The sequence below is a fragment of the Numida meleagris genome, chromosome 1 (genome assembly GCF_002078875.1).
Source record: "Numida meleagris isolate 19003 breed g44 Domestic line chromosome 1, NumMel1.0, whole genome shotgun sequence".
In the NCBI taxonomy this organism is placed as follows: Eukaryota; Metazoa; Chordata; class Aves; order Galliformes; family Numididae; genus Numida; species Numida meleagris.
The window spans coordinates 75,139,820-75,167,283 of record NC_034409.1 but is presented as its reverse complement, the minus strand read 5'-3'; the positions used below and the strand labels follow the sequence as shown (position 1 = coordinate 75,167,283).

Here is a 27,464-nt window from a genome sequence, read left to right as displayed (position 1 = left end):
TCTGTGACTAGTGGGGCAGCGGGACCCACTGACCCATGCTCCAGGAGAGGGGGAAGGGAAAAAGGGGAAAGGGTAGGGAGATGGGCCTAAGAATAAAACAGCAGCAACGAGCTAAGGGAAAAAACTAATTTACTAAATATGATAGTGGAATGCAAGATAACACAATATAATACAATATAATTGGAATTCAAACTAATAAATCAAATTAAATGAGAGAGTGTCCAAAACCAAAGGCCTTACTCTAACACCGAAGGCAAGATAGCTAGGGAGCATGCACTGCAGAGACGAGCAGTAAAAGAAAGGGAGCATCGTGTGACTCGCAAGAAGTTTTATCTTTACCTCTAAATGGAAAATGGAAATGGAACAGTGAAAGTCTTCTGGGGTTTTAGTTGTTCTTCTCTTCTGAGAAACAGGTACCTGGAAATATTGGCACTCCATGGAACGGGAGCATTAGCTCTTCAACTCCCAGTACACTACATGATGTTATGATGTGGAATACCAATAACAAAAGTCATAAAACCATGCAAGAAACATACACTTAAGATCTTTAAACAGTTGTTAATAGGAAGAGTACCATATCTTGAAAAATTACCTCAATAGAAAAAAAAAGCAGTGAAAATATTTAGAAATAAAAAGCAAAATTGTCCAAGAAGTCAAGGGAAGTCTGAAAAACTGTCTTAACAATCATGTTTGTATTTCTTCTACATATGTTAACACTTCTCTGCAAATAAACCAAACATAGGAAAAATAATCCTAAATGCATGCTTTTCTGGTTCCAATTAGCATTTTTTTGAACAGTGATGTATTCCGAAACTGTTCAGTACTGCTCAGCAGTCTTGATCATTGTCCCAGCTCTTCAATGTCATCATACCCTGTGTCTTCAAGAGCAGGGGATAAATCTCTCTGAGCTTCAGATGTCCTGTTTCTTGACACATTAGGACTCCAGTCTGAAAACAAGAAGGGAAGAACGCTGAGAAAAATGCATATTCTGTATGTATTGCATCCACATGGTTGTGCAGCTGACAGCATGGGCTGTCAGTTTTCTCCTCCAGAAAGACTTGAGAAAAGCTTGTTTTATTCTACTGAGTTGCTGCTCAGCATGCTTGTTTGGCCATGCCCTGTGTTTAATCAGGGCTGTCTGTCCTGTCTTTCCATTAAACAATTTTAAACTGTTTTATTGAGTGAAAAGGTTCTCCATTCCATGTGTATATGAGTTGGACCAAAGGTCAAGAGGATCTGTGCGTATGTTGTGACAGCAACTGGAGAGACCGGAATAGGTGGAGATCTAAGGACCACCAACTGGAGTGGGGCTCTGGGTCTTGAGAGCTTACATGCCCAGTTGCCAGTATCTGGGGGAGGTCAGGGAATTCGGTTCCGTAGTAGCCTGCATGTCTGAGCACAGTTACCGGGGGAGTCATTGTGCACACATCGGTGTTAGTGTGCATGTGGATATGTGGGATAACAGGAAGGCCAGGAGTTTCCAAACTGAGTGTCTAAGGCTTGTTACTTAGGAATATTTCTGTGCATGTACGTGTATGTTGCTGGCAAGTGAAGTGGTCTGCGGGCCTCTGGGATTCATACTTGTAGGTGCCAGCAACTGGAAACTTAGGATCCAGGGGGAGCTACTCATAAGACTGTCTAAGGTCAGATACTGGAGAGATCCATATTATGTATATATATAAAAGTTATCCACCAATTCATGGATAATTTCATGCTAATCAGCCAGAGAGGGGAACAAGATGAAGCCATTGGTGCTGCCTGTGTTTGAGTACTATGCTTTCTGTCTGTGCTGTTCTCTATAGCTAGCCTTGTGTATCTGCATATACTGTATCTGTATATTCCTATTATATGTGTATGCCTACTCAGTCCCCCTACTGGCTGGAGGTAGGGACGTGCAGCCTCTACTGGACTACCAAATTTAGCAACCCCTCATATCTTCTGATTTTTAGTAGATAAAAGAAAAAGAATATACCTAAATTATGCGTGGTTTCTGTGAACATCAAAGGTTATCAGTGCAGCTAAGCAGCTCTGTATGAAGTCAACAGCAGCAGAGATTAACACAGACAGTGAGAATTCCTTAAAGTAATGTGCAGATCTACGCAACTTTATACATAAGATTGAAATGAAAATAATTAGGATTTGATAAAAAATATTTTTCCAAACATTCTGAGTCCTAAAATGTTTTGATTATTTTTTTCATATCTTCACTCTGTATGTTTCACTATCCCAAAAGTGGAGTTCAGCCACTGATCATGTGTTCCACAGTTACACTAAGTGCACAGATTAAAGCTATCTTAAATATTTTTATTAATTCTTTTTCTTAATTGTGTGAGTTTGATGAAATTCAGTTCTAGGATAAAAACCTACCTGAATCCATCTCTCCAGCCACTATCTACTGTACTTAAGAATTCACAGAGTACAGGCTCTGAAAGACTGGAAAAACAAGGCAAGTTTGTGTGGCAGAAGAAAAAAAGATTAGGAAAGTTAACATTCTGTATCAGAAAAAGCTGAGAACACTTTAACTATTTGCAAGGAGAGAGAAGAAAAAAGTAGGTAGATAACTGCTAACATGGTTTTATAAAAAATAAATCATACCAGAAAAATCTGGTTTTTCTTTCTGGTTATCTGAAAGTGCTTTGATAAGGGAGTAGAGAAAATTGTCATCAACCTCAATATATTTTCATAAGTAAACTAGAGAAATATGTTCTAACTCAAGCCTCTGTAAACAGGACATAAATTCAGTAGGAAAATAATATTCTTTGTGTGTCTTACTGTACCAAATAAGGTTCTCTGGCAGCCCTAAATACAACCAAATATTTTCATATAGTCCTAAGACAAAGTGCATGTTCTTATTATGTTTTTCAGATGATACTGCTTGGTATCATCTAGATATAATCTTATCAAATTTCTGGTGAAAATAGAATAAAATCTAATGACACATGAAGATTGAAGAAGGAGAGAGAAACCAACAACTGCACAAGTAGAAAGATCAGATTGCACCAGGCCAGATGTTGTCAGAAGTACGATGTTCTAGCAAGAAAGGGAAATATCACACTGGCGTGTAAAAACAGAAAGATATTCTGTAAGTCATGTGAACTCAGCTTTACCTGACAGTAGCTATATCTTTCTGTCACACTGCACAGAAGTACTGTAACATTTTGGTTATGAAACAGTTTTAGAAAGATATGGACCCACTGAAATAGTTTGGGTAGAGATTCCGAATGGTCAAAGGTCTAGCCAACAAGACCTAAGTAAAAAATTAACTGATTTAGATTGCTTCATTGTAGAGAGACAAAATAGAAAACAAAACTGAGGGGAGATATGTTAACAGTCTTCAAGTACTCAAAAGCTGTTACAAAGATCAATGAAACTGTTCTATCCCCATGAAAATCCTAGTAAGAGGCAGCAATTTTAATTTCCAGCAGGTAAGACAAGTGAGGCAACAGGCAAGAATTTTATAGCTATAAGGAGAAAAACAACATAGGTATAGATTACCCGCAGAAGTTGTGAGAACACTTACTGAATGGCCGAAAGACCAGTTTAACAAACATCTAACGAGAAGATGCAGGTAGATAGCATTTCTTCCTTGTAGTGATTAGATAAAATCTAGGTGATCCTTTGAGGTATGCTCCACCTTGATTTTCCCTGAGTTTGGTACAATAACTATAGGCTATGAAAATCAGCAGCAGTGCTCTTCTGGCCTCACCTTTCCATGAATCCTTGTTTCTGTCACATTCTTCTGAGACTCCAATGATTTTTTGCTCATTCTGCCCGGAAGGAGAAGCATCTTCAGGTCCAGGAGCTTCTGTCACATCATCATAACCACCTTCCAGGTTATTTCCAGGCAATGGTGGGACCTCTGAAACAGTATAGGTATTAACTGTAACAGGGATAGATCTTCCACTAGAGAGAGCACTAGGTTATGATCCAAAGATGAGTAATGACAGTACTGTGATAATGAGTGTTAAGAAACTAAGGTTGCTCTTGAGGACTCTACAGTATTCTAGATCACAATGATATAGCTCCAATAATTGTCATACATTATTGTAACAAGCAGGAAACAGAAACCAACATGGAGGATGAACAGGTACGAGACAAAGATCTGGGAGAATGCAGTTAGTGGTAAAATTTCTGTCAGAGTAGTCTTCCTCACTTTGTTTCATAATTGCACAGTACCAAACTGCTCTGTGTTTATACCTGTGTAGCACCCGTTTCCTTGTCTTTTCATTACTTTAACCACTCTCTGTTAAACTTCAGTGAAATAGTCTAGCTAAGTAGCTACCTTGTGCTATCGCGTCTGGACATTTGGATACAAACTTGGGCCAAACCTTTGGAGAAAAATATTCACAGTTCTTTTTCCCCGTCATTCATTTTCCACTGGCTTTAGAAGGGGGAATCAGTGAAACCAACCACAGATGCTAATGAAGTAAAGCAGCCCTAGAACAGAGTCCTGTCCTTAGAGAGCTTTCCAGAGCAGGTTTGATCATGCAAATGAAGACCAAAAAGTTCTGAGTAAAGCCAGATGCAAGTTTACTTTGGAGCTGCTTGTGTGGGTGGGACAGATTTGGAAATCTGAGGGTAGGAGAGAAGAATTATGGGAGAAACCACAAGTGTCTCTTGGCAGAATTCAAACCAGTTAATTCTGAAAATTGTTCAGGGAGAGAAACACCAGGACATCAAGTTCTGATTTATCAGGGGCATCTAGCTCAGTAATCTGTACTTATCAGGAAATCATCCCCCAGTGAAACTTAGTTTTCAGTGTTTTATGGTATATACATACACACACAATGCATATAATTAATACACATGTAAAATTAAAATTTAATCGAAGTGCTCCGATTTCATTTTTTCACCCAGTATTTAGTAGTCAATCTGGATTAGAAAAAGAGATCTTATTTGGAATGCTTATGTCCTTGGTGAAAACTTCAAAGCAAGTAAGGAAATAAAGGCTTAAATATTTAAATAAAAGTTTAAATAATTAAAAACCTAAATATAATAAAACCAATAGGAAATAAAAGACATCACAGCAGAGAATTAGAAATATGGGCAGCTGAAGTCCAAAACTAGCTGTGCTTTTGGCAACAGATTTATCTGAGAGAAGGCAATATTTATGCAAGTGTTTTGATAAGCACTAGGAAAATACAGATCTTCTCCCCACATCTGGCAGATTGCATTTTTTCATCATTGGGGTGAAAATTTCCTATTCAACACCAGTGATATGCCATGTTTTTTTTTCTATCTTAATTCCCTGCATTCATGTAGGGGAAGCAACATTTTGCATGCTATTACAGTTATGGTTTCTAGAAGTAGTAGTTTTCAAATTGTTGGGCTCATATGGCTGGATCCTGTGAAGAGTGAAATACCATTAACAAAGATTTATTTAATTTTAACTTCTCATGTAAAGATTGCATGACACACTTCCACAAAAGGAATTGAACAAAAATTTTTGGCTTACTTCTAACATCACTATTCAACATGAAGCGCAGCAAGAAAAAAAGTGTTTTAATCATCAGTAATGCTTTGGAAATTAGAAGTCTCTTTCTTTGTGGGATCCCTATCTTTCATTACCTTGAATTGCTTCAGGATCACTTTCTTTGTCACAGTCTCCACCATAAAATCGTTCATTTGTGGAACCCTCTGGGTAAGAAAGTAGGCAAATGAGAAAGTGTGATGTCAGAGCAAACTCTCTTAAGCTGCTGAACTGCATAATGAGAAAAACAGTTTGAAGATCCATGAAGCTATAGATCTAAGTCAAGTAGTATGGGGTCGAGTATGGCTGGTTGTGTGTATTATATACATTCTGTTTATTGCTCTCTAATATAGCTGTTTATCAAGGCAGCCATAGTAATGTATAAGGGTAACAGGAGACATATCTAAATATAGTTCTGAAGGAGATTTGATGTAAAGTAACAAATTATGTTGCTACTGATTGGTGGCTAAGTTAATACAGATATAAGGTATAAACAATGACAAAAAAAACCCATGCTAGTTCATAGAATGTAAAGCTCAACCCGAAAAAAATGCGTGATATGATATAGAGGAAAGTGTCTTTAGTCATAAAAGTGACTTTAGTGCGTATAAAGGGACTGGTAGGCTAAGCAAGTGAGTTAAGGAAGCCAGTCAAATCTGATCGCATTCTTTCTGCTTATAGAACATGATCTACATTGTCGTTTGGAAGAATGCCTGCAGTCTTCAGTCAGTCCAATAATAAAGATAACTAAGTGAGCTAAGGTGTTTCTTTGGAGGAGTAGCAGATTCTTGGGCAGCTGGTATTAATCCTACAATGCAAAGGGCTTACAATACAAAAGCCAAGAATCCTTCTGGAACTCACGAGAAAGGCAAGCCATAAAGTCAGAAAACAATCAACAAGAATAAGATGACAGAGGCATATGGCTGTCAGTAGGGGCATACAGATTTATTTGTTCCTGTTTTCCTGCTTTAAACACCTGTAGCAAAAGGTTTTTTCTTTCTTCCTTATTTTTTTTGCAAGGGAGTGGGTGGGGTGAGAAGTAAGGTGGGCATGCTGAACTATGTTCTGTGGCTGCAGTGGGAACAGCACAAAATGAATTGTCCCTTAGAGAGGAATTAGCAGAATACACAGGACGGGAGACTCCTCAAGTATAGGAACTGTTTGGTTTCTTAGTAAATCTGTGAGCTGCACAGTTTCAGACTGGGGCCACAGTTTCTTTCTCTTGATGAGAATAATACACACATACCTGAGAGGCCAGACATCCCTTGGTGTTCCTTCATCAGTTTATAGTCAATCTCCTCATAGACAACCTCATTGAAGGGGTCATAGGATAGCCTGGAGCCTGAAAATAAAATGCCTGACCATTCACACAGTCTCTGTCCATATTCAGGCTGCGGTCATGAAAAGAAGGAGGGATCTAATAGGGTCTACATGATCTGTTTACTACCCAGAAAATCACTAAGCGGTGCTGGCTAAGAGTAAGTGTGGAGAAAAAGTTTATTTTGACAAAGAGACAGTAGATATTGGGTGAGGAAGCAAGTGTGTTTACAAATCCATTCAATTTATTCTGTCTCTATGCAGATCTGAGTTTCTTTGTTTAAAGTTATGTTTTCTTTATGTTCTAATAACCCCTATTGACTGAAAGCTTTCCAGATGTTTATGGCACTTCAGGGAAAGATCTCATGCAGATCCACAGTCTGAACTGGAGATATTACTGTTCATTCGTCTGAGATCTAATGTGCTACTAGCTATGAGGTTTCTAGTTGCTGCACTGATTTGATACCCTAAAAGCCACCTTTAGTGAGGTGGCTGTCCTTCTTTGTGTTTCTGCTGTTTCCCACTGCAAACGTGTTTCTCCATACTGATCTCACTTTCCACTCTCAAGCCAATTCTCCTGCACCCTTGCCCCTATTTCTCTCCACATAGGCAGGTCACTCAAGTTCCCTACAGAGCAAGATCAAACCCAAGACTCCCAGTGGTTGTCCTGGCTGCTGTCAGTTTCCAGTTGTACTGGTTGTCAGGGAGTGGGTGAAAATCTCAGGTCAGCAGCAGGCGTTATTTACCTCAACCACCCATCTCCCCTGCTCACCCAGGCAGCTAAAAACTTGCCAGCCATTTCAGGGAAGCATTTCATACCAACACACCTCTCTGCTGTGCCCTGGCTTTTTGGATCTGTCCAACGAGAATGGCAAGAATCAGGCAGATAAGGGCCCCCAGGATAATGCAGAGGATGACAGGCGTTGAAACTCTCATGTTGTCTGCCACTGAACGGCGGGGTGAAGCTAAATGGAAACGAAGAGACAACACATAGAGAAGAACACAGTGGTCCAAACACTGCTCCTCTGGAGCCTCCTGGTGTGCTTGTGGTAGCAGAGTGAGGCTGGTCACCTGCTGCATAATTTCTGCTCAAGGAGAAAGAATCCAGAAGCTAGGAATAGTGCCACTCAGCTCTCCTTCACAAAAGACTGTGGGAGATGCTTTCTGATGAGCTGGAATATCACAGAATCACAGAATTGCAAGGGTTGGAAGGGACCTCAAGAGATCATTGAGTCCAACCCCCTGCTAAAGCGGGTTAATGTACTTCTGATTTACCTGTTATGCAGTAGCAGTGACATTAAACGTCCCTAATTTGATGGGAGGAAGAAAGGGTGAAGAAGGAATGTTTTACCTGCTCTAGTGAATGGTGCTGTTGTTTCTGTCACACCTACAAAAGGAACATGAGTCCAGATTAAGGAAGAGGTAACTGGAAAGTAGGAAGAATATATTCATATCAGTTGTGAGGTTCCTTCCATCAGAATTACGAAGAGGCTAATCACTGGGATGGACAGGTGGCACAATGTTCCTCTATCCAGGTCCCTCCCCAGTCTGTGTAATGAATCAAAGGACCATTTTACTAACCTGAGCAATTCACGGCAGCATCCTCCTTGTGATTGCAGTTTTTGCCGAGCATGGGCTTGGAAGGACAGTCCCAAAGAGACAGTTCTGTTCCTTTACAGTGGACCTTCTCCAGCCAGATGGGACCGGTCCCTTCCCCAAAGGCAGCTTCACTCAGAGCAGACACAGCAGATCCACAGCCCAGTTGCCTGCATACAACATTAGCATCTGCCACATCCCAGAAATCATCACAGACTGTTCCCCAAGAGCCCTGATTCCAAATCTCCACTCTTCCTGAGCACGCATCCTCTCCTCCTACAACACGTAACTTCTCCCTGTCTGCAGAATAAACAAACATCTGTGTTTCTTGAATAGCAGGAAGGTCCATAGAGAATTAGGAAAAACAAAGAGGTAGAAGTACCTGAGCAACTTGTAGAGTTTGGACACTCTGTAAATGTGGCTGGAGTCATTGTTCCTTTTCTTCCTGCAGAAATCAAATACTGAATTAAATAATTAGATTATTCTCTGAAAAGAGTGAATGAGTATAAAATGCCTGAGCATTAATCATCAAGTGCATTTTTCCTATAATAAATGCGTGGCCTACTTAGTAGTTGGTGGATCAGTGTCTGGCTATTGTTGTAAATTAAAAAATCTTCTTGAAACTCTCTCTCTTGAAACCTTACTTTCTTTTCTCTTGCAGTGCCCTTCAATAGATCTGAATGTTATCTAAAATTTATTTACATTTCAGTGGGAACCCGCAGACACAAAATACTGTCCTAAAGGCAGGTACCAGAAACAATCATTTAGAACTGAACTAACGTACACTTGCACTTGGCTATGTTCATTCATATGTATTTACATGTATGTAAGCACTGCTTTGCCTTCATACGTATAGAAATACATACATGCCTCTAGTCTTCTTGAATAGTCTCATCTTAACTGAGGTCTCATGTACTAATTGCTTTTCACAGATTTTTAATGTACAGGTAAGCAATGGCAGCATCCTGTCAGGGGTTTCCCTTGGATTTTAACACTCATGTCATTCTAATCTACTCATTCTCAGCAGAGACGTAGACAAAATGTTTGTGCCAATTTCATGAAACTGAAAATAATATAAACTGGAAAACAAATAAACACGAGGTAAGCACCACATTGTCCACGTATGCATATGCAGATGTATGTATGTCTGGGAGGTACTGCACGGGTGCATTTGTATTTACCAGTGCAAGAAATATGGGTCTCTTCTGCTCGGTTATTGCATGACTGAGGATCCCAGGGGTCTGACTGACATTGCCAGAGAGAGCTGTGTTGCTCAGTGCACGCAATGTGGTCCAGCCATGTGGGCCCAGAACCTCTGCCGTATTTGAAATCTCTTTCAATTACCCCACCATCTCCACAGTTCAGGTGTTTGCATACAGTCACTACAGTGAGTTGAGACATACGATTGGAGCAAATGCTCCCCCATGTCCCATTGTAGAAAACTTCTAGCCGTCCAGCACAGTCACTGCCATTCACCAGCCTCAGAGCCAGGAACTCTGAAAGTGAAGACACAAAAATGAAATTAGAGGGCATGATTCAACACACATTTCATTGTCCTGTTTCCAAAGACCAACTATTAAGCAAGCATTGCTCTTCAAACAATAGGGGCCACTTTCTTAGTGATTTTGACTGTTGTCCCAATCCAAGAATCCACAGGACTGGCTGGTACTTTATCATTCAGCTGATCTCAGGGTATACTATTTTCTTTGGGGCTCCTGTGACAGCTGGTCACGCATTTTACTTGAGGTGAGGAAGGTGCAGATGTCATACAATGGGAGGGATACTGCACCCTCAACCCCTGCCTAGAGTGTCAGGGACTTAAGAGATGTGGGAAGCCTGACTGGCAGTGAAGACTGAGAAAAAGAACTTATTGAGTACCTCAGCTTCCTCCATGTCTGCTGAAGTCAGTTCTACCTTCCCATTTATCAGAGGGGCACACTCTCCTTTTCCTGTCTCTTCTGACCAGTGTACCTGTAGAATCTCTCCTTGTTATTTTTCACATCTCTCACCAAGTTCAGTTCCATCTGTGCTTTGGCTTTCCTGATCCCATCTCTATATGCCTGGAGAGCGTCCCTGCATTCTTCCCATACCATACGTACCTGCCTTGTACATGTCCTTCTTTTTCCTCAGTTTGACCAGCAGGTCCTTGCTCAGCCATGCTGGTTTCCTGCCTCTTCGGTTTGATTTCTTCTGTAGGGGAATGGAGAGCTCTTTTGCTCTCATAAAGGTGTCCTTAAAGAGCTACCACCTCTGTTCCATTCCTTTGTCCCTAAGGACAGCTTCCCAGGGAATCCCATCCAGTAATTTCTTAAATAGACACAAGTTCGCTCTCTTCAGTACTACTAGCTGCTAACTTCTGACCAGAATCCACCCTTTTCTGCTGGCCACTAGCTAAAACCACACTTAGCAAACCTTTACTCTGACAGACACCATCAACCAAACTTGCCAGCTCTGTTAAGCTGTCCCAGTCCCCTATGGAGCCCTGTTGTAAACATATTGTAGGCCCTGGTATGCCTCACAGCAGAACAACACACTGCTCTCCTAGTAGCCCTTCTGTATCTCCAAAGCTGACATTCTTGAACATGGGCTCTGGGCCAGTGGAGTTCTTCGCAAATCTTTCCCATCCAACAAGAGCTTTCTCTGGTCTGACACAGTCATATTTTCCCACCTGTTTATACATAGTTTGTACCTTCCCCCAGTACGAGTGCAACACTTACACCACAAAACAATAACACATATTTACAATACCAGAATCAAGACTTCCCTGGAGCTTCAGAATTACTGCAATTAGTCCAGTCCCGGGGCATGCTAATTTTTGGGAGCTGCAGACAGTCCATAACAGGTTGCTGTTGCTACTCCTCCATTCTCCTCCTCTTTCCCTACTTCAGCATGGAGACCCTCCCCCACAGAATGGCGTCTGTCATGAATTGATTCAGTGTAGGCATCTCACAGGCTGCAGTTCTTCAAGAACTGCTTCAGTGTGGTCTCTTACCACAGAATGCAGTCCTGGAATGGACTGCTCCAGCATGTGTTCCCTGAGCTGCAGCTCCTGCCAGACCACCAGCTCCAGCATGGGCTCATCTCCATGGGCTGCATCTCCACCCGGGGGCATGCTCCTGTAGGGGCTCTCCATGGACTGTGATCACCTTCAGGCCACATCCACTGCTGCACCATTGGCTCCTCCACAGGCTTGGGGATGCCCACATAAGTTCAGTTCATGAAGGATGGCAATAAATTAAATTAATCTTTCTAAGTTGAGAGTCTTTTGCCCATGACAGTAACTGGTGAGCTATCTCCCTGTCTTTTTCTCAACCCATGAGCTTTCCTTTTATCTTATTTTCTCCCTCTGTTTTGATGACTTTGGGGAGTAAGAGAGTGGCTGTATGGTACTTAGCTACCTAGTGTTAACAACCACATCCCTGCAGTTCCTCCAAATCCCTTCACTGAGGGAAATGGCAATGCAGAAAGTTGGCCTTTTTTTGTACTGCTGCTCTTATTCCTTTTCCTCTGCTCCAGTATGATTTCTTCACAAGCTGCAATCCCTTCAGGGGTTGTATCTGCTCCAGTGTGTGCCCTCCACAGGTTTCAATCCTTTCACAAGTTTATCTGTACCAGTGTAGATTATTTACAGGCTACAACCCTCTCAAGAAGCATACCTCCTCCAGCTAGGACTGTCACCTTCCAAGTCATGTCTCCAGCAGTGTCCCCCAGATGTCTACACCATTTCTCCTCTCTCTTGCTGCTGACACTCTTTTTCAAATATGCATGAGCAGAAGCACCACACGTTCCTCTGACTGGTTGATGTTTTGGTGTGCAGTGGACTGTTTCCATAGGTTTCAGAGCCAGCTGTAGCTGACTGTATCTATGAAGTACTAAGGCCTAAACAGTAGGCCTTGAACCAAAGTTGACCTCTAGATGAATCTCACAACCCAGTGTTATATATCATCAGTACCCAACATTGACAAAATATGCATCTTGGGCAAAACATCTCATTAGCAAGAGATGTAGCTTAGATACAGCATTATGAGAATGTATTAACCTTTCCTTGTTTAGAAGCATAGTGTCAAGGCCTACTAGTACACAAACTTCCTTGGTTCCTCCTTGAGCCCTCGCCAGGCTTGAGGTGGAATCCAAAGGAAGAATGAAACCAGATGTTTCCACCTAATTGGCACATAAACTTGTTTATTCAACAATATAAAAGCTGGTCTTTCTTGCAGTGAGGTTGGAGGCCTCACCTATGAGTGGACACACTGTGTAGGACCTCCCAGTTGCTGCGAAAAGCTCTCCAAATCCTTGCTGCGATTCAGGCTCCCCACTGATGGTGGATCTGGGTGATGGTAAAGTACTACGGCAATTGGTGATGTATCTTTCTTAATCACTATCGCTATCCTCATGTAGTAATGGTTAGGTGCATCGCCTTGTTCTGTTTTATTCTTGCTGTATCATTTCACTTATTATCTCAGTGTTTTAAACTTAAGTAAAAATAAATGCATTTCTTTAACTTGGTGTCTGTGACCTTTGTGCTGACTCTGTATACTAGCAAAACAATCTGGCACTTGACAGCCAATGACCTCCTTCCACACAACGTGCAACCACAGCCTCTTGGTATAGCAACCCTCCAATTTATCCCCCAAATATCCTCAGTGTACACTTTTGTGTGTGTGTGTGAATGCAAAATAAGGTCTTCAATACACCCTTTGTGATGATGGGCCATGCTTGCAATCAGGAGGAAATAATAGGCTGTCCAAGCAAGACTCCGTCAATTCTCAGCTTCCCCATTCATGTTCTCTTTCAACTCACAGGCTATAAAAAGTATTCTCGGAACATACCTGAGCATAGGACTCCGGCATCCTCTTTGTGTTGACAGTTGTGATGACCCCGTTCCCTAGAGGGACATGCCCAGAGACTGGATTCAGACCCGGTGCAGTTCACATCATCCAGCCAGATTTGCCCTGAGCCTTCTCCATAATGAGCAGAGTGTAATGCCTTGATGGCATATCCACATCCCAGCTGCTTGCAAACAACATTTGCATCTGATAGATCCCAGTTATCATCACAGATAGTGCCCCAGATGCCATCATGATAAAGCTCCACTCTCCCAGCACAGCGTTTTGTTCCATTCACCAGCCTGATCTTCTGGCTCTCTGCGGGAAGAAAATGCAGCTGAAAGTATTCAATATATCAATAATGCACTGGTCAATGTAATGGATATATATTTAAAGCACACTTGAGGCGTCATGTTCTTGTTAGATTCCAGTTCATTTATTAAGGTTTCTTAGGCAGAACTCCTGCGATACTAAAACCACATCAAGGCAAAGGACCACTCCTGCAACAGGTAAATGTTTAAATAATTCCTGTTGGTAACTGCAAATGGATAGTTGTAGTCTAGTCATGATAAGTATATGCAGACATCACCTTATTTTAGAAAGCCTGAGAAGCTGTTTTTTAATTAAACACACTTAGATCAGAAATAGGTTCTGCGACAAATGAGTTACAAAATAAGAGATATGTAGCAATAGTTCTAGCTTATGTGTATTTTTAGAAAGGCTGCATGTGCCTATACATATATAGAAGTCACAAAACCAAACCTATTTAATTCTTATGTGTCCTTATGACTTCTGTATTCTGTTATTTCTTTTTGATTCTGTGAGCTAAATTCTTTAAGAATTTCAGGTGTGTGAATTACACTTGCTTCTTTGACTATCATTTATCTCTTAGAGTATACAAGTAGGAGTATCACAAGCTCTGACCCCTGGCTATTTAAGACCTGGTGAGACCACAGCACAAGGTTGGCGAGAGACAACCCTAGAAAGCATTCTGTTCTCACAGTAGCTCACCAGAGCAAATCACACCAACATCTTCAGCAACTCCTGTTGACAGTGCCTGAGAATGGGAGGTCTTGCAGTGCACTAGCTGAGTCTCATTTCCATCACACTGGACGCTTCTTAAGCCCACAGGACCGATGCCTCGTTTGGACCTTGGAAGGTAAAAGGCTCTCTTCGCTATTCCACATTGGAGCTGTCTGCATACCACATGAGCATCTTTAATGTTCCAGTCATCATCTAGGACTCTGCCCCACATGCCATGGAGGGAGATTTCGACTCGCCCATCACAGCGGCTCTGACCATCTGAGAGTCTGAGTGATTCAGCAAGACCTGGGCTCAAAAGGTTTGGAAAATACATTTAATAAAATTTACTGCTGTTACCACAGTAGAAATAACATGCAGGAGAGAGATGGAAGTCAAATTTATATGTTGGTAAAGTATTTCACATCAATGATTAAGGAGACAGCCTGTGGTAAGGCTTTGCTTGTTTCTATGCACAGAAGATGTTGCAATAGGAAGCAAAAAAGGTTTGCCCAGCTCAAAGGTTAGATCCTGTAGGGAATCAGGCACATCTAAATAATGTGAATTCCACTAGGGTGAAATCCTACTAAATGAAGTTTTTATGGTTAAACTGCGGACAGAAGGGTGATGGGTGGGTAGTGAAGGAAGGAGAAGGACATTAAATATAAGTTAACATATGTGAATTAGCAAAATGAGGTCACCAGGGTTGCTTTGGTCTGAAGTTGCAAAACCTGTAAAAACCTGTTCCTGACTTACCTGAGCAAACAACAGTGGCTACTTCTTTGGCTGAACAGGTTGGATTGCCCAAAGTCAGTTGAGCACAATCCCACAGGCAGGACTCTGTCCCTTCACAGTGAAAAGCATCTCTCCATACAGGCCCATTCCCATCCACAAAACTGTCTCCTGTCTGGATTGACTTTGCATAGCCACAGTTCAGTTGATGGCAGAGAACACTAGCAGCCTGCAAATTCCAATGGGAGCGGCAGAGTCTTCCCCATGTATCTCCATGGCGGATTTCCACTCTGCCAGAGCATGTGGTGCCATTCACTAGTCTGCTCCCTGGGCACCCTGTATATAAGAGAAAATGAATACCAAGATGTCATACTGATAACTACTCATGAACATGATCTGAAAAGTAGCTTGGAAATGGAAATGAATTTTCCTTAGTGATGAGGAGGAGCAAAAATGACTCCACTGGCCACTAGAACTTCTGTACATATAACTAGATTTCAGTCTCCCCTCTTTACTGAGAAGAATGATTAGAAATCAGAATCTCATCTCCTTAACAATATTTAAACTTGAGGCACTAGATTTCAGGGCTCTGAGTGAACCTTAACTACTCTGACCAGATGTATTTGGGTGTCCCAACTCAGGCCATTGATCCAAGGACTCAATTAAGCCTGAACCGGGCCTTCAGTCCTTGCCTTAACTGTGTGGTTGGTGTAACTGTCCTGTCTCCCACTGTTCCTGACTGTTCTCTCTAGTTCAGCCCTCTGTGTTCAGATGCTCTGGACTATACCCTGGTGGATGCACTCATATTATCTCATCGTCTGGACCCAGCTCGTACTGCCTGAGGAGCAGCCCTTCCCTTGCTCTTGCCTGGCATGAGAAGCATTTCATAGAGAGAGAGCAGTCTTGTAGTAAGAGTGAAGTGCAGCCTCAGCTCCTGGAAATGCCTGTAGCAACAGGCAAAGTACAGAGCTTGGCTGTGCAGATACCCTCTGGTTTTTGAGTCCATATCTTCCTCAAAGAAGCAATTTTTCATTTTCCTTAGCCCTTTCCATTGCTCACCTGAGCATATCACACGAGCATCATTTCCGGCAGGGCATTCATTCTGATCTAGTACACTCACAGAACAGTTTCTAATGTACGAGCCATTCTTCTTACAGCTGAATGTACCATTCCAGAAAGACCCATTTCCTTTTCCAAAGGACTGTCCATCTGGTATTGATAGTGCAACTCCGCAGTCCAGATGCTGGCAGAGAGCATTGGCAGCTGGAAAATTCCACAGGTAGTCACAGAGTGTTCCCCATGAGCCTCCGTGAAGAAGCTCAACTCTCCCTGAGCACGTGGTACTGCCATTTACCAACCTGTAACCACCATAGCCTGTAGGAAGAATAAAGGACTTAAGCATTTATATTATTATTTAATACTATTGCATTGAAAATTGTAAGAGAAATCTAGTTCACTAACACTTTGTGTTCCAGGTTACTGAGTAGAGCGTTAGACCAGGAAGCACATAATCCAACTCTGAACCAATGATTTGTCATCCATGCTGTAGCCTGTACTACGTGACTGAAAGTTTTTTTCTCTTGAATTTCACTCTCTCCTCCTCTGCTTTGCTCTCTTCTCCCCCAAAATGCTGCTGCTACTTTATAGAATTTTTTTTTCAGAGGCAGTCTTCTTATTGCTGTCTTGCTTTTGGTACATGTGGGAAACAAAATAGTAGCTACTAGTAGCACTTTCTCTCTCAGTAGCAAGTCCTCTCATACTACTCAGTAACCAGCAGCTGTTTGGTGCAATTCTCAGCTTTCACGTATGTCACAGCACAAGGTGCTGAACACAAAAAGCCAGGTCTGTCAGCAGATTCACAATTATTTTAGTTTGGTATGCAGTGTCCTACTGCAATCCCCACACAGTTCTTCTGTCTTCTCAGACTGCTACTGACCAGAGAAGTCTCAAGGGAGACCATATCACTCTCTACAACTGCCTCAATGGTGGGTGAGGTGAGGTGGGGGTTGGCCACTTCTCCCGGGTAACTAGTGATAGGAGAAGAGGTAATGGCCTTGAGTTGTGCCAGGGGAGGTTCAGGTTGGATACAAAGGAAAATTTCATCTCAGAAAGAGTGGTGAGGTATTGGAATTGGCTGCCCGGGAGATGTTCAAGAAAAGGGTAGATGTGGCACTGAGTGCCATCAGCGCTGGCATGATATAGTGGTCATGGTGGTGATGGGTTGATGATTGGAGTAGATGAACTTTGTGGTCTTTTCCAACCTTAACGATTCAATAATTCTATTTTATGATTTTGTGGCTGCGAAATGAGCATGAAGTGAACTCCTTTCTAGGCTTGTTCTGTAAATAGGGTGCTGCTAGCGTCTCTGCTTCATATTTAGTTTTGAGCTGAGAAAAAAAAAAGTTGTTTTCTATGTCTAATCATTTTTTTTTAGTAGGTATCAATGTTAGCTGTATTTAAAGCCCAAACTGTATGAAGTTCTTAAATAATGATACCTGACAGTTATAGCTATATTCGTCCAGGCCTCAGACAAGACAACCTTTATTTTTTTTAAATAAACGTTTGCAACTTGTGCCTCCTATGATTTTTCAGAGGTATGTAGTTGTACCTCTCCCAGTTTTGTAATTAACTGAAGTACCAGAGCTTAACACACACAATAACAGATAAGAAAATGCATTTCTCCATATTTCTGATCATCTGCTCTGGTCATCTCTCCTGTTATGCACATAAGAAAGACAAGGAATGAATTCTCAGCACTACAGAGCTCATACCTCTAATAGAATAAGAGAAATTACAGTTCTTTTGAGACTTCCACCCCTGGTGACAAAGTGAAATTGTCAAAAATGCAGACTCTCAGTAGAATGAAGGAGAGATTGTGGGGCTGCTCTCCTTTACTCCTGGGCCTTCCATGAATCTCTCAGACATAACAGGGGAAGGAGCCTAGAACACCAAGGACCATAGAAATATGCAGAGGCTTAAAATGGTGGGCTACCAGGAAGAAAACACGGGATACATGTAAACTACATCCATCAGTCCAAAGACTCACCTGAACATAGAACATAAGCACCATGAGAGCATGCCTCACTATGCTGCAACATCCTGGGACAGTGTGCGAGGTGAGTCTCATTCCCCACACAGTGGAACTCTTCTTGCCAGATCAATTCTTGTCTGTCTCTGAAGTCAGCTCCTCTCAAGACATCCACAGCCTGGCCACACCTTAACTCATTGCATATAACAGAGGCAGAACTGAGATCAATGTGTGAGTAACAAACTGTAGTCCAAGTTTCTTCTTGCTTTATTTTCAGGTGCCCTGAGCAGGCAGTGTCCCCTCCAAACAGATGCAGACCTGAGAAACCTAGGTGGTGGGGAGGAGGGGAGAGGAAAACAAGAAAATCAGCATTGAGTTTGATTACACTGGTCTAATTTAATCTCTTGCATTCATGGACAAGACAAAATGAGAGAAAAAAACAGTTAGTGGGAATGTTTTGGGTTTTTTTTAGTACATGAAAATACTAAATCCTAAGATGAGGGGAATTTTGAATATTTGAAATATGTTTGAGCAATAGTAATCCTCAAATATATAAGAATAGTAATCCTCAAATAAATAAATAAATAAATAAGCATTTACAAGTGTATATCCTCAAGTCTTCACTGTTCAAAGGAATAGGAGACTGAAGTGCCTCAAAAAGTAGAAAAACCTGCATTATACAAAAATCAAGGGACATCTAGAAGAATATAAAGCAGAATCATCTAAAAAAGGCCTCTAGAGCATCAACTGGAAGTCTACAGGTTTATTAGTTCAAGTTCAGTGCCATTGACTCCTATAGGCTTAGCTGAAAGTCTCTGCACATCACTTCACGTGCTCCATATTTCTGGAGGTCTTGTTCAGGTGAGGCATGCTACGTGAAAGTTAGCTGTGCAGACCCTGAATGAAGTCCATCTCAGTTTTGATGGAGCATGGTAGCTGAGGCTCAGCAGCTTGTGAGAGAAACGAGCTGTTCTGAAAACAGCATTGCACTGCTTTTCTTCTGTGGTGTTGCGCTCATAGTAGTAGATTTGCTTCCACTCAGATGGGGCTACATGTAGCCAGCTCAGTGACTGTATCTCACCTTTTTTTTTCCCTCCACACAACAACATTCTTGAAGTTCTATAGATCAGCATAAAACAATATTTTTTCTTTTGTCTTTGCATTTTTTTTTTTCAGCTCCATGGCTCTATTAGCAGTGAAGTACTTCACATTATATCAGTTTCACCTCTGTTCTTTGGTGAGAAGTTTATTTTATGTTTTTCTTCTTAGCGGACATAATATAAAAATAGTAATGGATTTGTTTTTGTGCAGTACAGATAATCACCATAACGAATACCTGTGCAGGAGCATGGAAATGGTTATTCACATGAGTACCGATGGTAGTGTCAAGGGCGATCTTGAGCTTATCAAGAGTGACTCCACGGAGCCTGGCTGACGGTGGCTTTGAATCAAAGGAGAGGCTCATAAGTGTAATCTTGTGGTGGAATTTTGTTACAAACCACCCATTAAGGTGAGGAATTGGATGAAATCTTCTATAAACAAAACAAGGAAATCTCCAAATCACACATCTTCATGCTGTCATTGGCAAAACTGCACTTCACATACTGTGTTTAGTTTTCAGTCCCTCACTTCAAGAAGAATATTGGTTTGCTCAAGCATGTGCAAAGAAGAGCAATGAAGCTGGTAAAGGGACTGGAAGATAAGATTTTAAGATTTACGAGGAGTAGCTAAGGGAAGTGGGGTTGTTTAGTCTGCAGAAAAAGAGGCTGAGGGGAGACCTCATTGCTCTCTACAACTAAAAGAAGTATCTTTTCTCATGTGACAAGTGATATGACACAAAGGAATGATCTGAGGTTGCACCAGGGGAGGTTTAGGCTGAGATGAGGAAGAATTTCTTCACAGAGAGTGTGGAGAAGCATTGGGATATGCTGCCGAGGGAAGTAGTGGAGTCCTCATCCTTGCATGTATTTCAGAAACGTGCACATGGAACTAGGGGACATAGTTTCATGATAGGTAAGTCAGATTGACAGTTGAACTTGATGATCTCAGGATTCTAAGATTCTGTGATACTGATTCTATGCTTATGGGGGGCTTGCTTTAGCCTCCACGGCACCTGATGGAAGAGTAACATGGTGGGATGAAAGCAGACCAAGCAACTTGTGGTGTCAGGGATAACTTGTTGATTAGACACTGGGTGGGTCAACCAGGAGATACGAACATCTATTCAGTAACAAGGAAGAACTGGTTGGGGTTACGGAAATCTTTGGTAGCCTTTGGTGACCCTAAAATAGTGGATTTCCAGATCTTAAATGGAATGAGAAAGAAGAAAAAAGCACAGAGCAAACAGAGTTCAGGAGATCAAATTTCAGCTTATTCAGGAAACTGGTAAGTGAAATACCATGATAAGTAACTCAGAGGGGTAGAGGAGCTCAGGAAAGCTACCAGGTCTTTAAGGAAAGCATCTTCCATGTGTGAGAAGAGTCTTTTACTACACTGAGGAAAACAAGTAGGTGAGTAGGTGACCTAGTCAACTGACTTGGCTAAGCAGGGATCTTAAAACAGTATTGCAATGAAAAAAGGAAAAACAGTGTAAAGGAGGTAGAAGCAGACAAGACACAAAGGAAATATTCAGAAACATTGCCTGGTCATGTATCTACGGTATTCAGAGAGTCAGTGTTCAAGCTGAGTTGATACTGCAGGAGACATCAAGGAAAAAGAAAAGAGGTTCTCCTACAGCCTTTGTACTAAAAGGCTGAAGAAGGAGAATACAGGCCTGTGCTAGATGGAGTGTGACTTAGTGTGTGAGTTAGTGATGGAGAACATAGATAAAACCAAGGTACTCAGTGCCTTCTTTACTTCAGTCTTTACAAGTAAGAGTTCCCATGCTGTTATGTTTAGAGGCCCAGATCGATGAGGAGATGAACTATGATCAGATTACTTGAGAGAATTTGACCTGTATAAACCCAGGGGATGCAATGTGGTATATCTAAACTGGCCAATGTACTTTCAAGTCCACTGTCTCTCTAAAAAGTGGCCATATTCAAAAGATTGTAGAGATTACGTCCCTAGCAACATGAAAAAGGCAAATGTTGCACTCATCTTCAGAAAAGGATGAAAAGACAACCTGGAGAACTACAGGCTGGTCAGGGAAAATCATGGAGTGAGTTGTCCAGGAACATATTTCTAAGCAGACGAAGAAGATGAAGGTGAACAAGGAGAGGCAGCATGGATTTTCCAAGAACAAACCATGCCTATGTGACCTGATTGCTTTCTCTGAAAAAAGGACTGATTTGTGGATGATAGGATAAGAGCAGTATATACAATTTATGTCAAATTTACCAAGATCTTTGAAACTGTCTTGTAAAATTCCTGTGTCTTGTAACAGTCTCAATGAGTGAATAACTAGATGGGTAAAAATCTCACAGTCAGGCTCAGAATGTAGTTGTTAGTGAGTTGCACTCAATCTGGAGGTTGGCAACAAGTGGATTACCACAGGGGTCTTCCCTGCGATCTGTTCCATTCTGTATCTTTATCAACACCCTCGAGAACTTGATGGAGTGCACTTTTACTGAGCTGAGATAACCTCAAGGGCAGAGCTGCCATTCTGAGGAACATAGGATGAAGTAATGGGCTGACAGGAACCTCATGAAAATCAACAAGGACAAATGTGAAGTCCTAAAGAAGGGAAAGAAGAACCTCTTGCAGTGCTCCAAGGAGCAAAACCAAGCACATCTTGCAAGTGAAGACATCCAGCAGACACTGGATTTCTTTGCCATTGCAGAAACTCCTGTCTTAGCTTACAGGAAGATCTAAAGAAGATGGATGATTGGATGGTATAATACAGAATTTTCTTGCTTCTCCATCTACACCCTCTCTTTCATTCCCTTTTACTGGCCAGAAGCAAGTTTATGTTGGCTGTAAGAGGTGTGGTAGAAAGAAGTGGTGCTTCTATTTCTGTTCTGTGTAGTTTAATATGTCTATTTCAGTTCTATATCATTGCTGTGCCAAGGCAAAGCAGACATACACTTGTGGTCAGCAGAAGTCTTAATGGTGGTGTGACTTGTATTGTCCGGTTCAGAGGCCATGGAGAAAGTGTTACCTCTGTGCTGACCACAGTGCTAGACTTTATCCAGCTAGGACAAAAGTTGATCTCAGTTCCTTTACATTGTGAGATTTCTCTACTATTAAAGGTTATATAACTTCTTACCTGAGCAGATCACTCCAACATCAAAATAATGAGGGCAGGTAAAGGCATCCCAGCCTGAATGCGGGCAGTTCCAGAGAGCAGATTCATTACCACGGCACTCAACTCGATACAACCATGTAGGTCCAGATCCTTCTCCAAAAGGAGCTTGGTTAAGGGCCTGAACAGCAGATCCACATCCTACTTGTTTGCAAACAACTTCAGCATCTTCTCTGTTCCAGTCACCATCACAAACAGTTCCCCATCGATTCTCATGTTTTATTTCCACTCTCCCAGAGCAGGGGCCAGTTCCATTTGTCAGCTTCAACTCATCATCTCCTTCATAGACAGAGAAAGGTTATGACAATGACAGAGCCTTATCATTGTTATCTTTTGCAGATGATTAATGAGATTATTATTACCCTGAATTTACTCATATCTTATTTTTAAGAGTCACCTTTGTAAATAGTCCCACATAACGTTTTCATTTGTTTTTTTTTGTTTGTTTGTTTTCACGGTGTTATGTCTATATTTACAAGTTTGAGATAACCAAACTGCTAAAATGTAAGTTATTTCTAATGACATGCAAGCTTTCTCTCCTCCTGACATATCAGAGATGGGAAATGATAAGTAATGGCCCTGGCTTGTGTCTCACAAGGGCTTCAGTAGAAGCTCCTCCTTTCTTTTTATTGTTCTTCCTCAGTTTCTTCCTCTCAGACAAACTATTATTTGCAACTAAGCGTCCCTAGCCTCTCTATTCTTTTCCTACAACCCTGCCATAGACATGGGTCCCCTGGTCAGGGGTATGTGACAAGGAGAGGATGTCTCATGCTGTCTCATGAGGATGTCATCAAGGGCTGATGACCTGCTTTGGGAAAAGCAGCAGGATAAGCAGAAGATGGACGAGTATGGCTTCATGTTGTTCCTCATGCCCCACCCTCTCTTGATGTAAGACTGATCCTCAAAGAATCCTCTTTTCCTTTTCTGCTCTGTTTCCAGTGCCTGTTACTCTGTGATCCTCTGTTTCCAAGCCTGCTTCTCTCCACTAACATGGAAATTCCACTAATATTTCAATTCTTTTACAAAAGGTTCCATGCAATAACATTGCACTCATCACAGAGCAGATGATATAAAGAGTCTGACAGAAGAGGGAAGGTGCACGTGAGGTTTTCTTGCTTTATTATGTTAGGGTACTACTATAAAATCTTCAGTTACTATACAGAAGTCTGGAACAAGGACTTAAGGTCAAGAAAACACAGGAAGAATTTTATTACATTCAAATGCATGAATGATGATGGGACATAGAAGCAATTCATAGAAAGTTAAGCTAGAGCTCAGAAAACAGGAAAACAGATTTGAGTTGTATTTTACAAAGACACTGGAAAAACAAAAGTGGGTAGTCTAGTACATAATTACATGAAAAGAAAAAAACTCTTCAGGAATTGTTTTTTTTTTCCCCAATCAGAAGTTTTAAGGGAAGAGTTTTGGAATAACTTTTCCTTAAAAAAATTCTTTGCTTGCAGAAAGATTTGTATTTGCTTGACTAAAAAGCATTGAGTTAATACTCTGAATCCCAGTAAACAGTAATTTAGCGTATATAGCTCTGAAAACAAACAGTGAAACAAAAAATAAAGATACCTCCTGCCAAATTCCATTAACAACAGTTACTGTTGAATTGAAACAATAAAGATGGCATTCATTTTGTTAGGTTTTGTGTTAGAAAGTTAATCTCCCCACACAAAAGAGCACAGAGAAACAATGGCAGGTGAGGCAACCCTCATAATCCAGTTAGAGAAAAAGTCTCCTGCTGTGGCACTTCCTAAGACTATCCCAGGGTATGGGACACTGTATGGGATACAAGAGAAAAGTACCCAGAGATAGCACAGATTGGGATATTTAGGAGAATAATCAAAAGTGGAGAAAGGAAGGATCAAGGTTGCCTGGGAAGGAGAAAGTATAGGAAAACGGATAAATGGACAAAAGGGACAAATAGGCTGCTGCTCAGTAGACTTGTCTAGCTATGACCTGCACCATAGGCTGCTGCTCAGTAGACTTGTCTAGCTATGACCTGCACCATCTGTTATATCTTCACACACTATTCTGTGCATCTGTGTGTATGGAAGTCAAAGTACCAGCTGGTGCTGGACCACAGGTCATAGAGGTCCACGTCTCTGATACCAGCAACTGAAATGAATGAGGGTTCTGCAAGTTAGTGTGTGACTGCTAATGAATATCAGGCTGGACTACCCAGTGAGAAGATCAGGCATGTCCAATTCGCAGCCTACAGGCTGCCTGGAGCTCAGCACATCTTGCAGTGCAGCCTGGCTTGGCCCCTCAGTGTCAGCCAAACATCAGTGAATTCGATCAGGTACCAAGAGAAACCTGCCCTGACCACTGACATGAACAGAAAACAGTGTGTTTGTGCACATCTTGCAAATAGTCTAGAAAGACACCTCTCAGAGCTTATCTCCTATCAATTGTAGTATTTGATAAGCAACAAAAGATAATTAAATTGTAATAAGAGCCTCAGGTTTTCCTGGAAGAGTGCTCAAAACAGTATGGATTGTGTCATGGTTTTATGATTTTTGGTTATTGGTATTCCACATCATAACATCATGTAGTGTATGTACCTGGTTCTCAGAAGAGAAGGACTACTACAGTCCCCACGGTACTTTGCTCCTCTGTTACCATTTTCCAGCCGGAGGGAAAAGATAAAAACTTGCAGATCACGAGACCTCGTCCCTTCTTTCCGCCCGTCTCTCGTTCTGGCAGCACCTCGCTCTCCAGCCGTCTTATTGTTGGTAGTAGAGTAAGGCCTACCTTGATTTTAGGACATTCTCTATTTTGGATTTATCAGCTTAAATTGTAATTATATTGTATTATAGTGTGTTGTTTTGCATTCCGATATCTTATTTAGTAAATTAGTTTGTTTCTCCTCAGATTGTTGCCGCTGTTCTTTGCTCTCAGGGCCATCTCCTTACCCTTTTTTCCCTTTTCCCTTTTCCCGGGGTGTGGGCCCATGCGTCCCCCATCCCCTTCATCATGGAACCGGGCCGAACGCCTGTAAACCGCTGACAGATTGGAAAGTGTCACATTCTCTCTCTTCCTCAAAGCAGGGAGATGTTCCTACATATCGCACTTCTTACTGTCATTTGACATTGTGAAACAGAAATAAATCATTTTGCTTTTTATTTTAAAACAAGTCTAATTCCACTCAATTCCCCACGGCAGTGCTAATGCAGAAATTGATAAAGCTACTTCCTTCAGCAACTAATCATAATCTCTTTTCAAAGCAAGCTGCTAGCAGTAGTCAACTAAAATGCAATTCTGTCTCCATCTGCATATAGTCTGATTGTCTCCTGGTTCATCAGAGACAGGCAATATCACAATGACATAGAATTGGTCTTGTACAGAGGCAAAGGTTTTACTTCTGCGCTAATACTGATGCACTTCCTCCCAGTTTCCTGTCTGTCATTTGGATTCAGAAATGTGAAGAGTTTAAAGGAGATTATTCAAGTGGATGACAAGTAGCAACATCTAAAAATATTTTTGTGCAAACTGTCTTCTCAAATGTCCTGAGTAAAATTCTCTCAAATACGTAGCACAAGCTTTTGAGAACTACAAAAAGCCTTTGTACTTGAGACATATTTAAAAATGTATACATTTAATAAAGAAATCATTTTCAAGTTAAAATCATAATTCATTATTAAGGGAATGAGATAACCTATTTCCATTAGTGACATTCTGGTCTAAAACAAACAGATCCTCAATTGATTGATCTGTTTTTCTGCACTTGAATACTTAAGTAATCTGACATACTGTTTTCAACACATGACAGAATGCAAGGCTGCATGCAGAAGCAAAGCTATGCATAACATACCCAACAATTTTAATATACTCTAATTGAAACTGTCATATGTTGAAATCAATCTAGTGTGATTTTTTTAATGATACCTACAGACATAATATTGTCTTTGTTCACACTTCACAGCATATCCTAACAAGGACCTCATTTAATTCAGTGGTACTAGTCACAGCAGGTTCTGCTTGGGTAAAAGGTGCAAGATTTGGGCTTGTTCCCGCTGAAGACCTGGCTCCCCTCACAGGCCAGGGGCATCAAGAATGAGGCATGCAGCCCTGTTCCCAGGTCCTATGTGTGTGTCAAGATTTCAACTCACTTCTTATGTCTGTGCCTCTGACACTGTTTGCACTCTGCAAACTCCCTGGGGACAGACGGGGGCTGTGGTAGCATAGAGTGAGCAAGTATGGCCAGAGCAGATTTGTGTGTCATAGGCACTGATGATGGAGTGTCAAGGTAAAGCTACTCCCATCTATGTTGTTAGTCACTCTGTTACTGCTTCCTCTTATTATAAAGAAGTTGGCAGATAACTTATTCTCTTTAGTACTGTTCTGCTACAGAGATGTCTAAATAAAAGTGTTTGATATTGCTATTCACACTCCTTTACACAGAAAGTCCCATGCTTCTTCTTCCCATCTGTTTGCATCCACACAACATGTGGGAGCCTCTGAGACTAGGGCTCTGCTACATTAAAGAAAGTATCAACCATGAAGTCTTATTTTCATCATACAGGGATGCAACTCTCAGTCACAATGCCATATTACCAATTCCATGTGTATAGAGACAAAAATGTGGACCCCAAAATCTGGTTCTTACTGTTAGTTTCAAATATATACACGTAGTTCTACAACAGCATGGACACAAGTAGCAGTAAAATTCAAATGCACAGGAACAACTGAGGGGACGATATTACCTAGTTCAACTGCACACAGCAACATCATTTTAACTGGATTTGAATAAAGACCGAGAGTTATTCACTCCATCTACACAGAGCTCAAGAGAGGAGGCAAGACAGTAGTAAAAATACCCAGTAGACTTCCATTACATGTCACCAGTTCACTAAGCTTGGACTTGAATTCAGTAAAATTGGCTGGTGACTGATGTCTCAATAAAATATAGAACTCTTACAAGTAGCTTATTCTTCTTTCTGGCAGAATCACCAAGGAGACTGAATTAAAGATAGAAATGTATTTAAACACCTTGTTGACATTTTGTCTTACGGACTAATGGAATAACAACTCATTTATACTGAATTTACATTCTCTTCCTAGCTGAGTGTCTTATGCAAATTGATGTACTTACCCAGGGAAATCTGAATGGTGAGGAGGAGCCACGACACTAGAGTTGAAAGATATCCTTTCATTGCCACCCTTACTGTGGCCAGATTAAACTTCTCTGTTAGGCACTATATAGACAAAACTCTGCATACGTTT

At 41.3% G+C, this 27,464-nt stretch overlaps 1 protein-coding gene across 2 annotated transcripts; it reads right to left on the bottom strand.

Annotated features, from left to right (window-relative positions):
- Positions 816–27,464, bottom strand: LOC110398011 (antigen WC1.1-like). 2 transcript variants are annotated; one of them, XM_021395233.1, is made up of 16 exons: positions 27,334–27,464; positions 22,197–22,511; positions 18,008–18,316; positions 16,021–16,335; positions 14,986–15,297; positions 14,221–14,538; positions 13,213–13,527; positions 9,565–9,879; positions 8,766–8,828; positions 8,369–8,683; positions 8,139–8,174; positions 7,615–7,752; positions 6,717–6,812; positions 5,569–5,637; positions 3,707–3,859; positions 816–947 (listed from the first exon to the last, which is right to left on the bottom strand). In XM_021395233.1, exons 1-16 carry the CDS (start codon positions 27,392–27,394, stop codon positions 841–843), a joined length of 3,237 nt encoding a protein of 1,078 aa, XP_021250908.1. In that variant the 5' UTR covers positions 27,395–27,464; the 3' UTR covers positions 816–840. The 2 variants fall into 2 exon arrangements, with proteins under 2 accessions (XP_021250908.1, XP_021250899.1); XM_021395224.1 differs by lacking the exon at positions 816–947 and having other exon boundaries at positions 2,126–3,859.

Coding starts and splice junctions, on each gene's coding strand:
- LOC110398011 (XM_021395224.1), bottom strand. CDS start 27,394: ATGAAAGGATATCTTTCAACTCTAGTGTCGTGGCTCCTCCTCACCATT. Junction 8,829..9,564: donor GACCCATATTTCTTGCACTG/GTAAATACAAAT, acceptor TGATTTCTGCAG/GAAGAAAAGGAACAATGACT. Junction 7,753..8,138: donor AGCACCATTCACTAGAGCAG/GTAAAACATTCC, acceptor GTTTCCATTTAG/CTTCACCCCGCCGTTCAGTG.